The 17,053-nt window shown below is 44.6% G+C and overlaps 1 protein-coding gene across 2 annotated transcripts; it reads left to right on the top strand.

The window, feature by feature from the left end:
- The first annotated feature begins 3,761 nt into the window (after nt 1–3,761).
- alkbh8 (alkB homolog 8, tRNA methyltransferase) lies at nt 3,762–16,844 on the top strand. Of its 2 annotated transcripts, XM_061218228.1 has the most exons (12): nt 3,785–3,913; nt 5,596–5,685; nt 5,795–6,029; nt 7,504–7,635; nt 8,562–8,657; nt 8,835–8,939; nt 9,050–9,120; nt 13,133–13,239; nt 13,475–13,626; nt 13,831–14,096; nt 15,067–15,216; nt 15,629–16,844. In XM_061218228.1, exons 3-12 carry the CDS (start codon nt 5,891–5,893, stop codon nt 16,136–16,138), a joined length of 1,728 nt encoding a protein of 575 aa, XP_061074212.1. In that variant the 5' UTR covers nt 3,785–3,913; nt 5,596–5,685; nt 5,795–5,890; the 3' UTR covers nt 16,139–16,844. The 2 variants fall into 2 exon arrangements, with proteins under 2 accessions (XP_061074211.1, XP_061074212.1); XM_061218227.1 differs by lacking the exon at nt 5,596–5,685 and having other exon boundaries at nt 3,762–3,913.
- The last annotated feature ends 209 nt before the right edge of the window (nt 16,845–17,053 follow it).

The following is a 17,053-nucleotide window of genomic DNA, read 5'->3' as shown; positions in this document are numbered from 1 at the left end:
GCTCATCTCCTGCTGTTAACTTGCACTGCATGGACCATTCCGGAATTCTGAAGGTGTTGCCGGGAGATGGAATCTCTCCTGCAGCCATGGCTATCTCCAGAGAGCTGTTTTTAGGCACACAATATATCAGTATCAAGACACTCTACCAGGACTGCCATGAGAAGGAATGTGTTGCAGTCCTCAACAATGACAATCATGCCAGATGAAGTCTGAGACTTGTGGTACTCAGAGATAAAATGCACTGCAGAATCTGGGGGTCCCTCTATTCAGCTTGGGTCAGAGGGTGCAGCACACGATTTGCACGTACACACACGTACCCAGAAGGTGATATGACAACTTGAAGCCAACCGCCACTCCCCCCACACACACACACCACACACACACAAAGCCAAAACAGACCCCGTGGGTAAACCAGTACATTTTCAACACTCAAGGACAAATCCTCAGCTGTGCTGTCCCTTAGGCTTCTCTTCATCCCACAAAAGTTAACTTACAATTATTTGCACAGCAAATGGTATTTTCAGGTATTAATGATTCATAAAATGCTAAATATTGTACTTATAGAATAAGTCTGTGTTCCCCCTGCAGGATTTGATTCTCTAGTTCACAGTCCCATTTCACTGTCACACTCAAACAGATAAATTGTACATACGAAGACAGAATCAGACACATATTTTCATAAACCGCAGGGCGGTGTAATTCAGTTTATAGCCTTAGTTCTTCAGTAAAGATTGTGTTTTGAATCTCACAGTCTCTTGCAGCCATGGGAAGAATACATTTTGCAAAAGCAGTAAGACAAAAAGCTAAGTATTTTAATTTGACAACCAGATACTGTTGATAATGCAAGTACCACTGCAAGTTATAGAATCCCCTCTGCCCAGACAAATTCCTTTGCTGCACTTGTAATGTCCTTTCGACTTATCGCCTTACAGCTGTTCTCACTTTTGTTGCTACACTGACTCAAAATAGATTTCACAGGATTATTTTCCGAATGAAAGGTTATGTGCACTTTGTACTATAGGCTCAAATGCTGACATAACACCCTTTCGAAGGATCAGTGTTTACAATGAGTTCTATATGAGAGATGGGCAGACAGGACAGTTATCACTATGCCAAATGGACTGCTGTCATTCTGCTGTTTCTAGCGCCTTGTCTGCAGACTATGACAGGGAAAAAGCAAGTTTATGTGCAATTATAGTATGTATATGGTCAATCATATTTTATTGAAGGGTATTTTCGTTTCGCTATGTAGAAATTATGCCAGCTTTTATACACAGTCCCACCAATTCAGGACACCATAATGTTTGGGACATAGGTGTTTCATTATTTTTTTGAGCATCTAGTGCTGGTTCTAGGCTATTGATTGCCTTTGTGGTCTGTCATTAGTGTTTGTCAACTTGAGGCCCAGAGTTGTACCAAGGAAGTCATTATGAGCCCTTAGTAGGCCAAAGAAGACCTCTACAGTTGATAAGCAAACAATTCTCACCATAATGAAAATGCCCAAACACTTGTCCAACAGATCCAAAATCATCTTCAGGAGGCAGGCATGGATGTGTAAGAGACTACTGTCCACAGGAGAATTCCCAAACAGAACTAGATTGGCTAGTTCAGTTGTTTTTCAGACCAAAAGTCAGAATTGGGAGTAAATGTGATTTAAGTGACTTTAACCGTGGAATGACTATTGGTGGCTGTTTCACAGAAACTGCTGATCTCCTGGGATTTTCATGCACTGTAGTCTCTAGAGTTTGCAAAGAGTGGTGCAAAAATCCAGTGAGCAGCAGTTCTGCAGACAGAAACACCTTGTTAATGACAGAGGTCAGAGGAGATTGGCCAGACTGGTCAAAGCTGACAGGAAGGTGACAGTAACACAAATAACCCTACATTACAACAGTGGTATGCAGAAGAGCATCACTGAACACACAACACATCATAACTCAAAGTGGATAGGCTACAGTAGTAGAAGTAAAAAACAATGTAATAAATACTTAATAATGTGCTCACTGAGTATATATATATATATAGACACACACAACTGTTTTAAATGTTCAACTTGTCACAAGTCACAACCACCTGAATAACTGGTGACGTGATGCCATCAGCAATGAAGTGAGGGTTTTTCTGTATGGGAGGTGTGGCCACACAGGCCTGATGCGCATGACCATGTTTTCATTGCTGATTCCTGTTTCCACGAAAAGGGATTCCCCGCCAACAGTGAGCCTCTGCGTACACATGAGGCTTTCTGACAGATGCTATGTTCTTAGCAAACATAGCAGTTGCCTTCACTTGATCAGAGTCCAATAGCCAACAACAATGCAGGAAAGCCCCCTGGTTACCCCACAGGTCTGGGTGAAGGGAACTCAAGCAGGCAATTCAAACTGCATGCATTAATAGACTCTAGTAAGACAGGGCTTAAAAAGCATGCCGCCACAAGTCACTGTCTGGGCTCATGTCACTGACTGTTTCCCTCTAAAGTGCTAATGCTAAAGCTGTGGCCCTGCTTCTCACTGTCTGAAATGGAACACTACTATGATCCTGTTTGAACTGGGCAGGTGTGTTGATTGTGTAACATTCTGAGGCAGTACAGACAATGTACAGCAGGAATCATGGGGAGTTCTTCGTGTTAATTTGCTATTATGGTCAAAGAAAATCCAGGGAAAGGGAAAACTGCAAGAAACTGTGAGAAATCAGAACTATTCCATCCTCTTGCCAAAATCCACCAAGCTCAGGTTATTCAGAGGTATCTTTAATATTCAGCCCCAAAAGGCCAACCTCATTAAATCCTGGCTAAAGTAAAACTGACACGTCACATTACAGCTTTGATATCGAATCCATTCTTAGTGTACTCATATTTCTCTACACTGGCAGCAGTTCTGTTTGTTTACAGAACCATGGCTGTGGGGTAAAAATAATTCCATCATGGCGTGGAGGGATTCCTCACTCAAGGTGAGGGGGAGCAAACATAGGCCTCATCCGCTTGTATGAATCAGAGCAGGAGGAATTTTTCCTGGGCAAACATCCAGAATGTGAAGCCCAGGATATAACAGTTCCCAGAGAAAGACCAGAGGGGCCATTGAACAGGTGGCCAGAGTACCAAGGGACCTCAGAAGTATACAATATCCACTGAGGCTGGCTGTGACCTAGTTCATTGTCCTTCATTTGGAAAGTGCACAGTGAAAGACTGAAACAGCTGAATGAAATAAAACTGTATCATTGATCATTATTACTTTCTAAAATGTATGTTCTGTCCAGGCTGTGTTTGTCTATGAGTGTCTGCAAGGTGATCTGTTGTCTTTTTGTGAATGTCTTGTGTAGTGTGGGACGGATGTATAGGACATCATGTTAAGAGTTGTAAGAAACTTGATTGGCTGGCATTGGAAGTGGTTGGAGTATTAATGCCCATTTCCCCCCTTTTATTGTTGTTCCTGATTTAAACTGGGATTTTATATAGAAATTATGTTGGCTATTCTTATTATTTTATTCTTATTCTTATTGGTTATTTATTGTCCTGCTTGGTCAAGACAAAAGACTATTAAAAACGATTGTACATTCAAAGAAATAAAGCTACTTTATTTAACAATGGCAAGAACAAAAACTACAAAAATGAATGTCTATATGTAAATCTACCTTTGATTAGCTATGATAAATATGGTGTTTCATTTAATTTAATATGTAAAATGTAATCCTAGTACCGGCAGGACAAAAAGTTTTATAACCTTAATAGGAACCGTTATCGTTTGGTTCATGTTTCATTCAATACAGTATTAGCAGTTGCACCATGGAGAGTCGCGTAAATGGAAACGTGAAACTTGTGAAAAGGAGTAAAGAGGAGAAAAAGCTTCTGCGGAAGCAATTAAAAGCAAGTCACACGTTGCTAAAACACGAGGCCATTAAGACAGCATCCCTGCCAACTAAGGTAAAACGGATCTTACCTTGTCATACGGACAGCATGCGAAGTTGACATGCGCGTTATAGGAGGCGATAGCTAGGCTAGCTAGGCAACTAACTAGCTGGCAGTCAAGCAAATCGGCGCTAAAACCTAACTTTGTAACTTGTATCCTGCTGGATTCTTTTCAGAATTTCTCATTGAATTAAATTTATAGTGAATACATGAGTTACTTTAATATGTATGCCGAAATATAATGAAATAGAATCCTAACTAACGACATTAGATTTGCTTGAAGGGACTGTAGAAAATAATGATTTGTTTAGTGTTAATATTTCTGTATTACAGACCTGTATGAAATGTCATCTATACATTCGTAAAGACGGGCATAATAGGGTCTGTATTTCCAAATGTGAACAGTTGGGTTTTTAATGTGCCTAACCTTACACGATCTGCACTCTAGTATGCCATACCACCGGGTCTATGTTCCATACAAGAACATTTTGAAAGGGGTTTTAACTATGGACAGCTGTTGTGCCTTTATGGTCGTCCTTGTCATTTCTAATTTGACCAATCGTGTTGCATAATCAGCAAGCATTCCCGTATAGTGCAGTATACTTAAACTGACATTTAGCCTAAGATAAAATTTAGACTACGCAATCTAAAGAGTCATACGAAAATATCTATGTTGTCGTTGCAATGCATCAATGGACAGATTATGTTATTATTTGATATGCTAATATAAAATATTAAAGTAAAATCTAATCTAAAATGTTTTCAACAGAATAGAGAAATTGCATGAACAAAGTATTCGTTCTGTAAATTTGTCAAACACAATTCCTATTAATCTTTCTGCAGTTGTTCAGAGCAGTTGTTACTGCTATGTCTTGGCATTTTTTGATCATTTCAAAGAGAACCTTAACCTATTACATCACTCTAGGTGTATGGTATCCAGACTTAAAATACTAGTAAATATCCTGATTAAGAACAGTCGCAAACAAAATGAAGTCAGATCATTTATTCAAAATGATACAATGGCAAAGTTGGGTCTTGCTAGAAAATGACCAAAAGGTGTTAGATGTTCAACCAAGTGGATAGTATGATAGACAGTTTCCAATCAATATGAAACATTATATTCTTCAAAATAATAGGCCTACATATGTACAAGAAATTGAGGCTACTGGAATGCATTTGCTCAATTTACCGTAACATACAAACATAAGTCACATCAGAAATTCATTAAAATACATGTTTGAAAAATAACAAATATATTTGAATGTTTATTCAGTCAAAGTCAAAGTTATTTTTTATATTTGTTTATATTATGTTTATATTATTATTTTTAAAGGCTTTTTTATTATTGTATATCAATGTGAAAAAGCAAGCCAAATACTAAATACACAAAACAACACTTTTTGGTCATTTTCTGGCCAGACCCAACTTTTGCATTGTATAATTTTTGAATAAATAAACAATTTGACTTCATTTGGCTGTTTGTAACCAAAATATGTACGTCTTAGATGTTTGGAAGTCATATGCCAAGTGGTGCTAGTAAGTCATCAAATACTGAAAATAGCGTTTATGAATGACCGTAACCATTTTTTTTTTTTTACCATTTTATTCTGAGCAGTATTATGACATATTATCAGTTCATAATATGACAGTTGACTGATTACATGTGTTCAAGTTATTCCCTGCTTTTCCCTACACAGAGTGACCCCAAAGTAACTTCATTCTTCAACACTTGGATGGCCTGCACACTTATTCATAAAAATGGGATCAATTGAGAATGTGGACTGAATGTAATGACGAACATCATGATTTTAACAGTGAAATGATAAGAGCTGGTGCAGCGATGGCTCTCATAACCGGTCTGTGTTTGCTGTGGTGCCTTGTGTCTCTGTGCCTCAGACCCTGGTGGTGGCGAATGGCGGGCTGGGCAATGGAGTGAGCCGGGAGCAGCTGCAGGCCGTGCTGAAGGACAGCGGCTGTGTGGAGACCCTCCTCATGCCGCCCAACAAACCCTACGCCTTCGTCACGTACGGGTCTGTGGAGGAGGCTCGACGCTGCCAGGTCTCCCTCAACGGCAGGCAACTGCAGTGCCAGGGACAGGCTGTCACCTTGTACCTCAGCTTTGTGGAGAACGGTAACCTTTATCACTTTCTGGCTGCATGACCTGGAGTTACAATTAGCTCCCCAGTTTAACGTCCGAGGCTCATCATTTCCTGCTTTGTCACTCTCACATGCTCAGCTCTGTGTGTTGTTATAATGACCCTTGTCCACTGTTATTGTTACATTACATTTACATTTTAGTCATTTGGCAGACGCTTTTAATCCAAAGCGACTTACAAGTGCATAGGTTGCAAATGATGCATATAGTCATCATAAGTGCCATTTATTTATTTTATTTTATTTATTTTTTTTGGGGGGGGGGGGGGGGGGTTTGAAAAGGTTTGTTTTGAGTCTGTGTCAAAATAGGGGGAGGGATTCTGCTGTCCTGACAGTGGTAGGCAAGTCATTCCACCACTGAGGAACCAGAACGGAAAACAGGCGTGAACGTGCAGCTCGACCGCCAGGTGCACGTAGAGAGGGAACCATAAGGCGACCAGAGCTGGCAGACCGGAGTGGTCTAGCTGGGGAGTAGGGAGTGATCAAGGATTGTATGTAGGGTGGGACCGTCCCCTTAGCAGCCTGAAATGCCAACACTAGGGCCTTGAATCGGATGCGTGCGGCAATAGGAAGCCAGTGGAGGCCAATGAGAAGCGGGGTGACATGAGCCGACCTGGGCTGACTGGTGACCAGCTGGAGGGGCTTGATGGCACAAGCTGGGAGACCGGCTAGGAGGGAGTTGCAGTAATCCAGGCGGGAAATGACGAGCGCCTGGACTAGGAGCTGGGTGGCTTTCTCCGTCAGGAGATGACGGATACGGCGTATATTATACAGAAAGAGCCTGCAGGTTCTGGCAGTGGAGGATACTTGTGGAGCCAGGGTGAGGCAGTTATCAAGAGTCACCCCAAGATTCTTTGCCGTACGGGAGGAGGAGACTACAAAGTCCTCAACAGTCAGTGAGAGGTCGATTGACGGAGAGGACTTAGCAGGGATGTAGAGAAGCTCAGTTTTGGCAAGGTTGAGCTTCAGGTGGTGGGAAGTCATCCACGCGGAGATATCAGCCAAGTAGGCAGAGATCTGTGTGGTGACTTGGGTGTCGGGGGGGAAGGAAATAAAGAGTTGGGTGTCATCAGCGTAAGAGTGATAAGAAAAGACTCATATCTTTACTGGAGGTTTACATCATATCTTTACTGGAGGTTGTTCAAAAGTCTTGCATGATGGGAAAGGTGCTGTTAGGTGGTATTGACAGTTGTTGTTCTTTATTTTGTCTATTCTGAAAGATGCCGGTACTTAACTTAGAATGTAGTTTATTCTAAATTGTTTGTTGTCTGTCCAACGCATATTTCTATCTTTGACCACCAGAGGGCACACTGTCCTCAGGCAACTGTTCAGTCTGCCGCTCTGCATTAGTGCATAAACGCATAGAGAAGCTGGTATGCTGTGCACACCTTCCCTGGGACACAGTGTATTCATAAAGGTTGAATTATGCTTGGCTTGCCTTTGCTTCACAGTGGGCAGTGAGTCAGTGGCCTGTACGGAGCTCCCCCCGGGCCTGAAGGTGCTGGAGGATTTTATCTCGTCCGAGGAGGAGGCAGGTCTCCTGGAGGCCATCGACTGGGCGCCCCAGACGGACACGGTCACTGGTGAGTGGCTGACTCAGCCCTGCCTCCCCTGCATCAGCAGCAGCAGGCCTGGTGTTCTGCAGCTGTGTATTACTGTACCTACCAGTGATTCACCACCCTCCATATCCCAGCTGTGTATTACTGTACCTACAGTACCAGAGTGATTCACCACCCTTCATATCCCCGCCTCACAGTTACCACTTATCACACCTGAAATAAGTGATATAAATTCAGTTCAATCAACACTTCATGATAAATTTGAGGTATCCTCAGGTTAAGCCAGCCTGCCCTAATGCCCTTGAGTAGTAGTCTCCTTTCTTGAAGGTAGAGCTACAGCAGCGCTTAATCAACTCCACTTCCTGCGGGCCGCAGTGTCTGCAGGCATTTGCTTTAACCGTGCGCTGCACCACCTGATTTCACTAATGAGCTCATTATCTGAACTAAGCAGGTATAATAATTTGTGAAATCAGGTGGTGTTGCGCACGGTGGGAGCAAATACCTGCAGACACTGTGGCCCATAGGACGTGGAGTTGAGTAGCGCTGAACTACAGGGTCTGAAATGTGACACGCCCTTTGTGGTAAATGCCGTTCCATTACAGTAAGAAAACCCTCAGGGCTCACAGGCTGGGCTCACATGACCAGCTAGTAATGTGTCCAGCTTAGGGGCAGTCCTTACCCCACAGCACTGCAGAGCCTGGCTGGGCATCCTGCCGTTGAGCCCAACTCCCCCCAAAGAGGCCAGGCTTCTGACTGCAAGGGGTCCATCACTGTTCATTAGCAACAACTGGTCAGTCTGCATCTGAAATCTGCCTGCATCAGCTGTGCATGGTGGACATTACAGAGATGGGACACAGCTACAATTACAATTGAGCCTTCCACATCACATAAGAAGAATAAAGGTGAAAATGTATTTACAAAAAAAAAAATCCTCATCTTGTTTCTTTCAGCGCAGAAAGCACTGAAGCACAGGAGAGTGAAGCATTATGGGTATGAGTTCCGATACGACAACAACAATGTGGATAAGGACAGACCATTACCTGGTGGTATGTAAGAATATTTAATCACTGCACCCTTTATCAGTGACATTGTTTTCGTTTCCTCGGTTCAAATGCTATTGAGAAAAGCCAATGTGATTTGTCCTTTACGATCGTGAGAGGCTTGATTGGTGTAATCACACAGAATTAAAGTGAACCCTTCTCTTATTCCCTCTCTTTATTTAGGACTTCCTCCATTTTGCGACACTGTGCTGGAGAGATGTCTGAAGGAAAATCACATTGATGTTATACCAGATCAGCTCACCATCAATCAGTATGAACCAGGACAAGGTGAAACGTTCTGTTGCCTATCTGACCAGCAGGGGGCAGTATAACTCCTCCACAGTCATTCTCACTGAAAGATTGTGAACATTTTTTTAAATACTCTTATAATTTTACAGGAATTCCGCCGCATGTCGACACTCACTCTGCCTTTGAAGACACAATCCTCTCCTTAAGCCTTGGCGCAAAGGTACTGAACTTTCTGTGAGAAAACATTGTGAGCTATGCCCAAACTACCCAGTGAACATAATTCACTTAGTATTCTATAGTCTACTTAGTATTAGTATAGTATTCAGTATTCTGTCTGTAGCCTTTCTAATAATTATGTGAAGCAGAGTTAAAAAAAAATAATTTGGTGTTTATTGATGCGTTTCTTAATGCTGTATCACCAGGAGCAGATGGTCTCGCCTCTTTTTATATTTTGTATTTTATTCAGACAGGTGGAAAGCCAGAAGGTTACATATAGAGATGGCATCAGAGTGTAGAACGTGCTATGGCTGTGGGTTGATCCCCCATCCGGGGGGTTTTGTACATATGGTTTCTTAATTATCGCACATTGGACTGTGCCACACACCTTCACATAGCTAAACATTTCGGGCCCATAGCAAGAATTCAGTATTTTTCCTCTTGATTTTAATCCCTGGAATTGTGTGGAACAGAAATAGCGTTGATACACATTTGCTACACAGTCAGTCTGAATGCTTGGAAGCCTTGCTTATGGCTGTCGGGTGATTCATTGTACTGCAGTGATTAATGTACTGCGGTGGGAAGCTTGTGTTACTGCAGACTTGAGATGACGTATAGCGACCCCCTGCTTGAAGGAGGGAACTGCAGGCTAAGAAAATGCCTGCACATGGTCATGCTGCTCAGGCCACAGGCCCTGGTCCCATGACCCCTGGGGCGGTCTGTGTGAGAGGAGCTGCACCTCCCTCCTGACCCCAGAGCGCATGTTACCGAGGGCCGCTGAGCCCATGCTGACCCAGGGAACCATCCATCTGCCAGACGGACCTGACGTAGTTCTCCGTGTAAGAGAAAGGAGATGGAGCTCTCTGAAGGTCACAAGTGGCGTGACAACGAGTGGAACGGATCCTCCTTCAGAAAAAATGTCATCGAAAATTACATTCCAGCTTACTCCGGCGTTCCATCACTGTGCAAAAGCCTTTACTGTTTAGAAGATACAATATTAGCAAATGCTTGTGTCATCAAAAAGAAAATATAGGAAATGATTCTCAAGAGCCTCTTGAAGGGACTTGGGCAATCTACAGCTGTGGCTAAAGAGAGAGGATTTCACTTCAGAAAGGCAGGAAGATGAAAGCGAGGCTGTATGTTTCCTGATGGAGCGGACTGCATTTGCCTTCACAGTGTAGTGAAATGGCAGCTTATTAGCGAATGGCTGCACAGAGGCTTCTGATGAAGCACCTATCCTCCTTTGTCTCCATGCTTGGATACTTAGAGAGAGATTTCCCATCGGCAGCAGCTCATTGTTCCATAATCTTAAATAAGACAGATTTTGGAAGAGCACAAGGTTTTTCTCCTTTCACTGCTGAAAGTCAGTGTCTCCTCCACTGTCTCCATTTTTATTCAGCTCACTCCTGATTCCACAGCATTGGCCCATTATGAAAATGACCCTAGAAACACGATAACGTCTTCAGGAACAGTTCGCACATTGCTTCGTTTGTCGCGTTGCATTTCGTCGTTCCCTCGTTAACGGGAGGGTGGTAGATAACCGCTTTCGTGAGCCGGAATGTTGCTTGCTGGATCCATTTTGACGGAATGGAAGGAAAGTTCCGGATGTACAGCCGGGGCCATTTGCTACGGCAGAGTAGCAAAAAGAAAATTAGCCCACAACACAATTATTTGATCGTCTGACTGAACGGTGATGAGCGCCATCAACAGAGAGGGAAGACATTTCCTAAAATTAAAGTGGGAAAAAATATAATAAAACTGAAATGAGATGTAGGGCTGTAGAGCCTGTGTGTTATTGCAGAATGATGGCTGATGGGTTGGAACTCTCAAACACATTTCGGTGGGGGTGTATGAGGACCATCCAGTGGTACTCTAACTAAGCACTGGGAGTGTATGTGTGCACTGTGTGTTTCTGAGAGTGTGTGCACATTCATATTTGTGAGTGCATATGCATGAAGTTGTGTGTGTTTGATTTATTTTTTCAATTTACTTGTGCTTTACATGTGGTTTACATGTACTGTATGCATTGGTATATTGTGTGTGTGTGTGTGTGTGTGTGTGTGTATGTCTGCACACGTGTGTGTGCACGTGTAATGTTGTTTGGGTGGTTTATTTTCTGTTTGTGCTTGTATATTTCTGCATATCTGAACACAGTGTAGACAGCATGCATATATTGTTGTGTGTGCTTACTGTTTACGTATGTGTGCTGATATACGTATGTGTGTGTATTTGTATGTGACTGTTTGTGGACGGCCAGTTGCCGCCTCACTGGCTCTGTGATCTTTATGGACTGTTACCTGGGAGAGGGGGGAAAGGCTGGAGTGAGAAGATGGATTAGAGAGAGCCGCCGCGGGGCACAGCTGTCTAGAGTTGGATTGATTCGGCTACGGAAGAGCGGCTTTATTGATTGGCTGCTCCCCGCTGAATGTATAAAGAGGAGATGGAGATTGGGCCTCAGTCTTCCATTTCGACGAATGTCAACTCAAAACTGCCCTTCTGTGTGTGTGTGTGTGTGTGTGTGTATGTGTGGACCAGCACTGCCCTGGGAGAAAGTATCGCCGTAATAACACAATTACACACATCGGAGTGACCGAGGGAGGTGTTCAATAAATCACATGTCTTTTAGGAAACTTCCCAGAATGCATTAGGGGGAGGCGAGGCACGGTCCGCAGCGGGGGGGGGAACGGAGCAGCGGCGCCGGGCATCTGCATTCAGCGCAAGTCCCGTTTCCGCTTCACTGTGTTTGTTTATTTATTCGTTTTCCCGCACGGAAGAAAGGTCTGAGATCGCGGCTGCATATTTTACCTCCATTCATTTGAAACAGAAGCACAGCTGCTGAGCACAAGCATCTATTACCCAGGGTTACGCACTGGTTTTTCAGAGACATTTAGAGAGACAAAATTAATTGGATATTCCCTATCCGGGCCCATTGTAAGCAGCGGTCCCCGGTGGGTGAATGTCTGTTCCATTGTGGTGTCTGTGGCGGCATGAGACGACAGGGCCGCACTTCGCGAGCTCGCACGGAGACAGAGAAAGGGCTGTTCCCCCGGCTGTCTGACAGGTGAAAACCCAGCCTATTCACGGCACTAAGAGCTCTCCATGGCCCGTCCATTCTCCCAGAGAAAAGGCCTTGTTTTGCGGCACGCTGTGCCTTTGACCGCGCTTTCAAGGTAAATTGTTTTCGTCCTCCCTCCACCCGACCCACACCGGTACCCCGCCCCCCCTTCAGGGGTTCATTCGAGGCCGGCTCGCCCCTGCCTCCTCCCCCTGTCGCTGATGCCCCTGTTTGGGTTTCCTGCTGAAGCCCCGGGCTGGGTGGCTCTGCAGAGAGAACTGCACACAAATGCACTCCAGAGAACCTGCTTGTGTGAAAAATAAACAGAGGGAGCTTAGTAGCTCCTGGAGGCATTCCTTCATGCTGCGGCAGGGCTCTAATCCAGCACTTGGCAGCCTCTTAGTGGTGTAGAGGGGGGTGGCAGAGGGGGGTGGCAGAGGTGAATAGTAATTGCTGTGCAGGGTGCTCACTTCCCTGTTGGAGTATGAGGTGTAAAAGGTGAACAATATTTCAGTTGGCAGCAGACTCTTAGGCTGTTGAATGAAGGGTGAGAGGCCAACAGTACTGTAATTTGCGTTGTTTGGAGGTGTTGCTTAGGGTATGAGTGATCACTGTAGCTATGGCACTCTGTTAGTGAATTTGTTGAAGGGTGAGAGGTGAACTACATCTTTCTTCTCTGTGTGTTTTGGTGGTTTTCCTTTATCTCGATCTTTGAATTCCTGTACCTCGCTGTCTTTATCAGTATCACAATATTGTGTATGTACGTGCCTGTGCCTGTGCCTGTGCGTTCTGTCTTTATGTTTGTATATTTCTGTGTTCTCTCAGTGTTGTGTCTGAATGTATCTGTGTTGCTCTGTGTTTGTGTCTGTATATCTCTTTGTTGATCTGTGTGTATCTGTGTTGCTCTGTGTTTGTGTCTGTATCTCTTGCTCTCTGTCTCACCTCCTGTGTTTTTCGGCAGACTGTGATGGACTTCAGGCACCCGGTAGGCCGGTCTGTTGCCGTGGTGTTGCCGGAGCGGAGCCTGCTCGTGATGAAGGGGGAGGGCCGTTACCTGTGGACACACGGGTGAGAGGGGCACACCACGCCCTATTCCGGGAAGAGTTTCAAATCCTGTGAATCTTTCTGTCTGGACTAATTTACTGTACAGATAACTCAGTGAAGTCCTAGCGTTTTGATAAACTACCAATAAATACACAACATGACTTTTATATGACAGTTGGCAGGGATTATTTCCTTAATGAGAAGTTATTTCAGTAAAAGGGCTGGTTTAAACTTGCTTTGGGTCTGAATTTCTTGCCAGGATAACTCCCAGGAAATTTGACGTGGTCCCTGCTGGCGATGGCGTGAGCTCTGGAGCGGTGACCTCTGACCCCGGTGACCTGACCCTGAGCAAGCGGAGCACCAGGACGTCCTTCACCTTCCGCAGAGTGCGGCGGACAGCGTGCGACTGCGGTGAGTCCTCCCAGCGGCCTCTGTAGCAGCTGTCATTATGTCTGCTCTGGTGCATCTGGTGCCGTCTGTGGTGTCTGTGAGGAAGGGCATTGTGTTGTTCAGCGCAGCTGTGAATGTAGCACTGGTAAGTGTGTGCGCTTGAGTTGCATCGATGGATCCGGTGAGAGCGTGTGTGCTGTGCTCACGGTGTGTGTTCTCACGCAGCGTTCCCGTCTGCCTGCGACAGCCAGCGCCCCCCGGAGGTGCCCTCCGCCCCGGCTCTCCCGCGGGATGACGGGGATGCGTCCCGGCTGGAGGCCCAGTTCGTGCACCGCGTGTACGAAGAGATCTCCTCCCACTTCAGCAGCACACGCCACTCCCCCTGGCCGCGCGTCAGCCACTTCCTGCACTCCCTGCCCCCGGGGGCCGTCCTGGCCGACGTGGGCTGCGGGAACGGGAAGTACCTGGCCATAAACCCCCACCTGTGGGCGGTAAGACCCCTCAGCCACCTGCAGCAACACAGCTCTCCACACGCACATGCATGCACACGTGTCTGAAATAAATCTTTTGCTCATCCGCCAATGGAGCAATAAGACAAATACGGTCACTATTTTCACTTCTTATTGGACAGAGGAGTAAATGGTTGAATTAGATGGACTGGGTAGATGTGATAATTAAAAGCTCCCATTGGTAATCCCTCCTCATTCAGAACAGTCACACTGATGTGGAGGAGTAACTATCTCTGCTGGGTTATTAATATTTTATACCTTAGGCAGGAGTGTATGGAGAATGCTGAATATCAAATCATTGAAGATATTAGCCATCAAGTCTAAAAGGGGTAAAACAGAGAATGGAAAGGAGAAATGGCCCATTTATTACAGTGCTGTGGTCAAGTAGCAATTTCAATCTATCTGGAGCTTCATTTATTTCAGTAATTAGAATACTCAGAGATGTTATATTGAATGCAAATACTGACCTTTCCACACCTGGAATAAGGGAGCAATGACTTTTCTCTTTGGTCTTGAGACCACAGAAAGACAATGTGTGTCTCATAAAGTCTAATTAAGTTTCTCCTCCAAACAGGAGCTTAATTGCAAATGTTATTACAGCTATCAATTTTCATGATTTTGTCAACATAAGCACTGTGGAGGTAATTTTAATTTGGCAGCTTTGTCCCAAATGAGTACTTTTCCAGTCAGATTGTATGCTGTGTTTTTAATTTAAATATTTAAAATACTGATCAGGAAGTCACACTGACTAATGATGGCAGCCAGTTCTGAATCATTGGCTCGGTACAGAGCAGCTAGGTTCTGCTGCACAGGTACTGGAGTGTGTGTGTGTGATTGTGTGTGTGGGCATGTGCGTGTGTGCGTGGGCATGTTTGTGTGCGTGTGTGTGTGTGTGAGAGACTAAAAGGGATTCCCCAGCCATAACTGGATCTACGCATTTGATTTCCTGCAGATGGGCTGTGATCGCAGCCACAACCTAGTGCAGATCTGCGCACAGCGAGGATTACAGGCGTTCGTGTCGGACGCACTCGATGTTCCCCTGCGCAGCGGCGTGTGTGATGCGTGCATCTCCATCGTTGTGATCCATCACTTCTCCACGCAGGTCGGCCTGTTCATCCACCCAGCACACACCCCTAACCGCACCAACCAACAAAATCATGCATGCACTCAAGCTGGCTTCCTGTTTCATCTATCCCAGTCTCCCATTCAACTGCTCTCACTCTTAGTTTTATCCACAGGACAGGACACATACATTTATAGTTGACCTGGCTCAGTCGCAATACTTAAACTCTAAATTTCAGTTCTGATGTGCCATCAAAATCAACAGCGATATGACCCTTCAGGACAGATGGGACGCCCGTTGTTTAATTGGGGTTGGCTAATGGGTGTGATGAGCAGTGACTGCTATTGAGCTTCTTGGGACTCAACACTGTGGCCAACACTGTAAGAGAAGTAGGGTAAAGTGGTCTGCTAATTGACTGTGCTAATTGGTTGTGCTCCAACTCTTTGTCCAGGAGAGAAGGCTGGCCGCTGTTAATGAGCTCGTTAGGCTCCTCAAGCCCGGGGGAAGAGCTCTGATTTACGTCTGGGCATTGGAGCAGGAGTACAGGAAGCAGAGATCGAAGTACCTCAAAGAAAACAGCCCGGGACAGGAAGAGAGGGATGGGCCTAGTGCTCAGATGACACAAAACAACCCGGACTACAGTCAGGAGCATGCTGGGACAGATGAGCCCTCAGTTCAGCAGAGTCAGCCCAAACTTTCTGTGCACACCAACCGCACTGTGTTCAACTCCCAAGACCTGCTTGTACCCTGGCACCTAAAGGGTGTCGCCCAAAAGGCCTCTGAGACATCCACAGAGAGCAAGCAGTCTGCATCTGGCCCTGTATTCCATCGCTACTATCATGTTTTCCGTGAAGGGGAACTGGAGAACCTGTGTGGTAGTGTTAAGAACATTACCATTCAGAGTAGCTACCATGACCAGGGGAACTGGTGTGTCATTGTAGAAAAGACTCTAGATCTCTAATGACTGGAAATAATGAGGAAATTAGATTTTCACTTGATTGGTTTATGACGAGATCTGTAATCATACAAGGCAATGAGGTGTTTTATTACATTTTTATGAGCATAATAAAAACCCAAAAAAGATTGGGAAGAAAACATTTTCATGCTGCTAATGAATGCGTTCGTAGGATATGTTATGCTTTATGGCTGAGGTGAAAATGTCTTTACGGTCGGTTCTGTTGACTGTATTATTATGGTACTCTGCAGTGTGAAGAGCTTGGTTATCAGTATTGGTGGCAACAGGGCAAGCAGCGCAGCCCAGACGTCCTTCCCCCAGCGACTTCCTCCAACTCATTCCGGGGGATTCTAAGGCAATCCCAAGGTGGCCAGGAGATAATCCCTCCAGTGTGTTCTAGGTCTGGCCCTGGGTCTCCTCCCAGGTGAACATGCCTGAAAGGGAGGTCCTTATCTGGCGCCCAAATCACCTCCACTGACTCCTCTCAATGCGGGGGAGCGGTGGCTGTACTGTGAATTCTTATATTAATAACTGCAAATAAGTATAAGGTGTTTTATCACCACAAATGTAGCACATGGCATTACCACGACATTACACAACATATGCATATTTGTAGTTATTGTTGATGAAGGGTGCACTTCTTGCTCTTGAACATTATTTACATTTATGAATGTGTTTAGTGCTTATGGAGTATAGCTTTTATGAAGGACAATTCATAGAAAGTGTTAGCTCAAATGCTCAACGAAAGTAAATATTTGTAGTTGTGATACCATACAATATACAACTTGAAATTAAGTAAATAAATAAAAAAAATATCACTTTTATATGAGAAATGCGTATATTTGTTCATTAGATGCTTGTATCGCGAACGTTTACCCATCAAGTTATACTTTTATTTATTTTTTAGATATACCACAGAAC

Source organism: Conger conger, chromosome 13 (genome assembly GCF_963514075.1).
Source record: "Conger conger chromosome 13, fConCon1.1, whole genome shotgun sequence".
Lineage (NCBI taxonomy): Eukaryota > Metazoa > Chordata > Actinopteri > Anguilliformes > Congridae > Conger > Conger conger.
Note: the sequence above shows the minus strand (reverse complement) of the source record. Positions and strands in the feature narration are given on the sequence as shown.

Coding starts and splice junctions, on each gene's coding strand:
- alkbh8 (XM_061218227.1), top strand. CDS start 3,776: ATGGAGAGTCGCGTAAATGGAAACGTGAAACTTGTGAAAAGGAGTAAA. Junction 8,940..9,049: donor TCAGTATGAACCAGGACAAG/GTGAAACGTTCT, acceptor ATAATTTTACAG/GAATTCCGCCGCATGTCGAC. Junction 14,097..15,066: donor TAAACCCCCACCTGTGGGCG/GTAAGACCCCTC, acceptor GATTTCCTGCAG/ATGGGCTGTGATCGCAGCCA.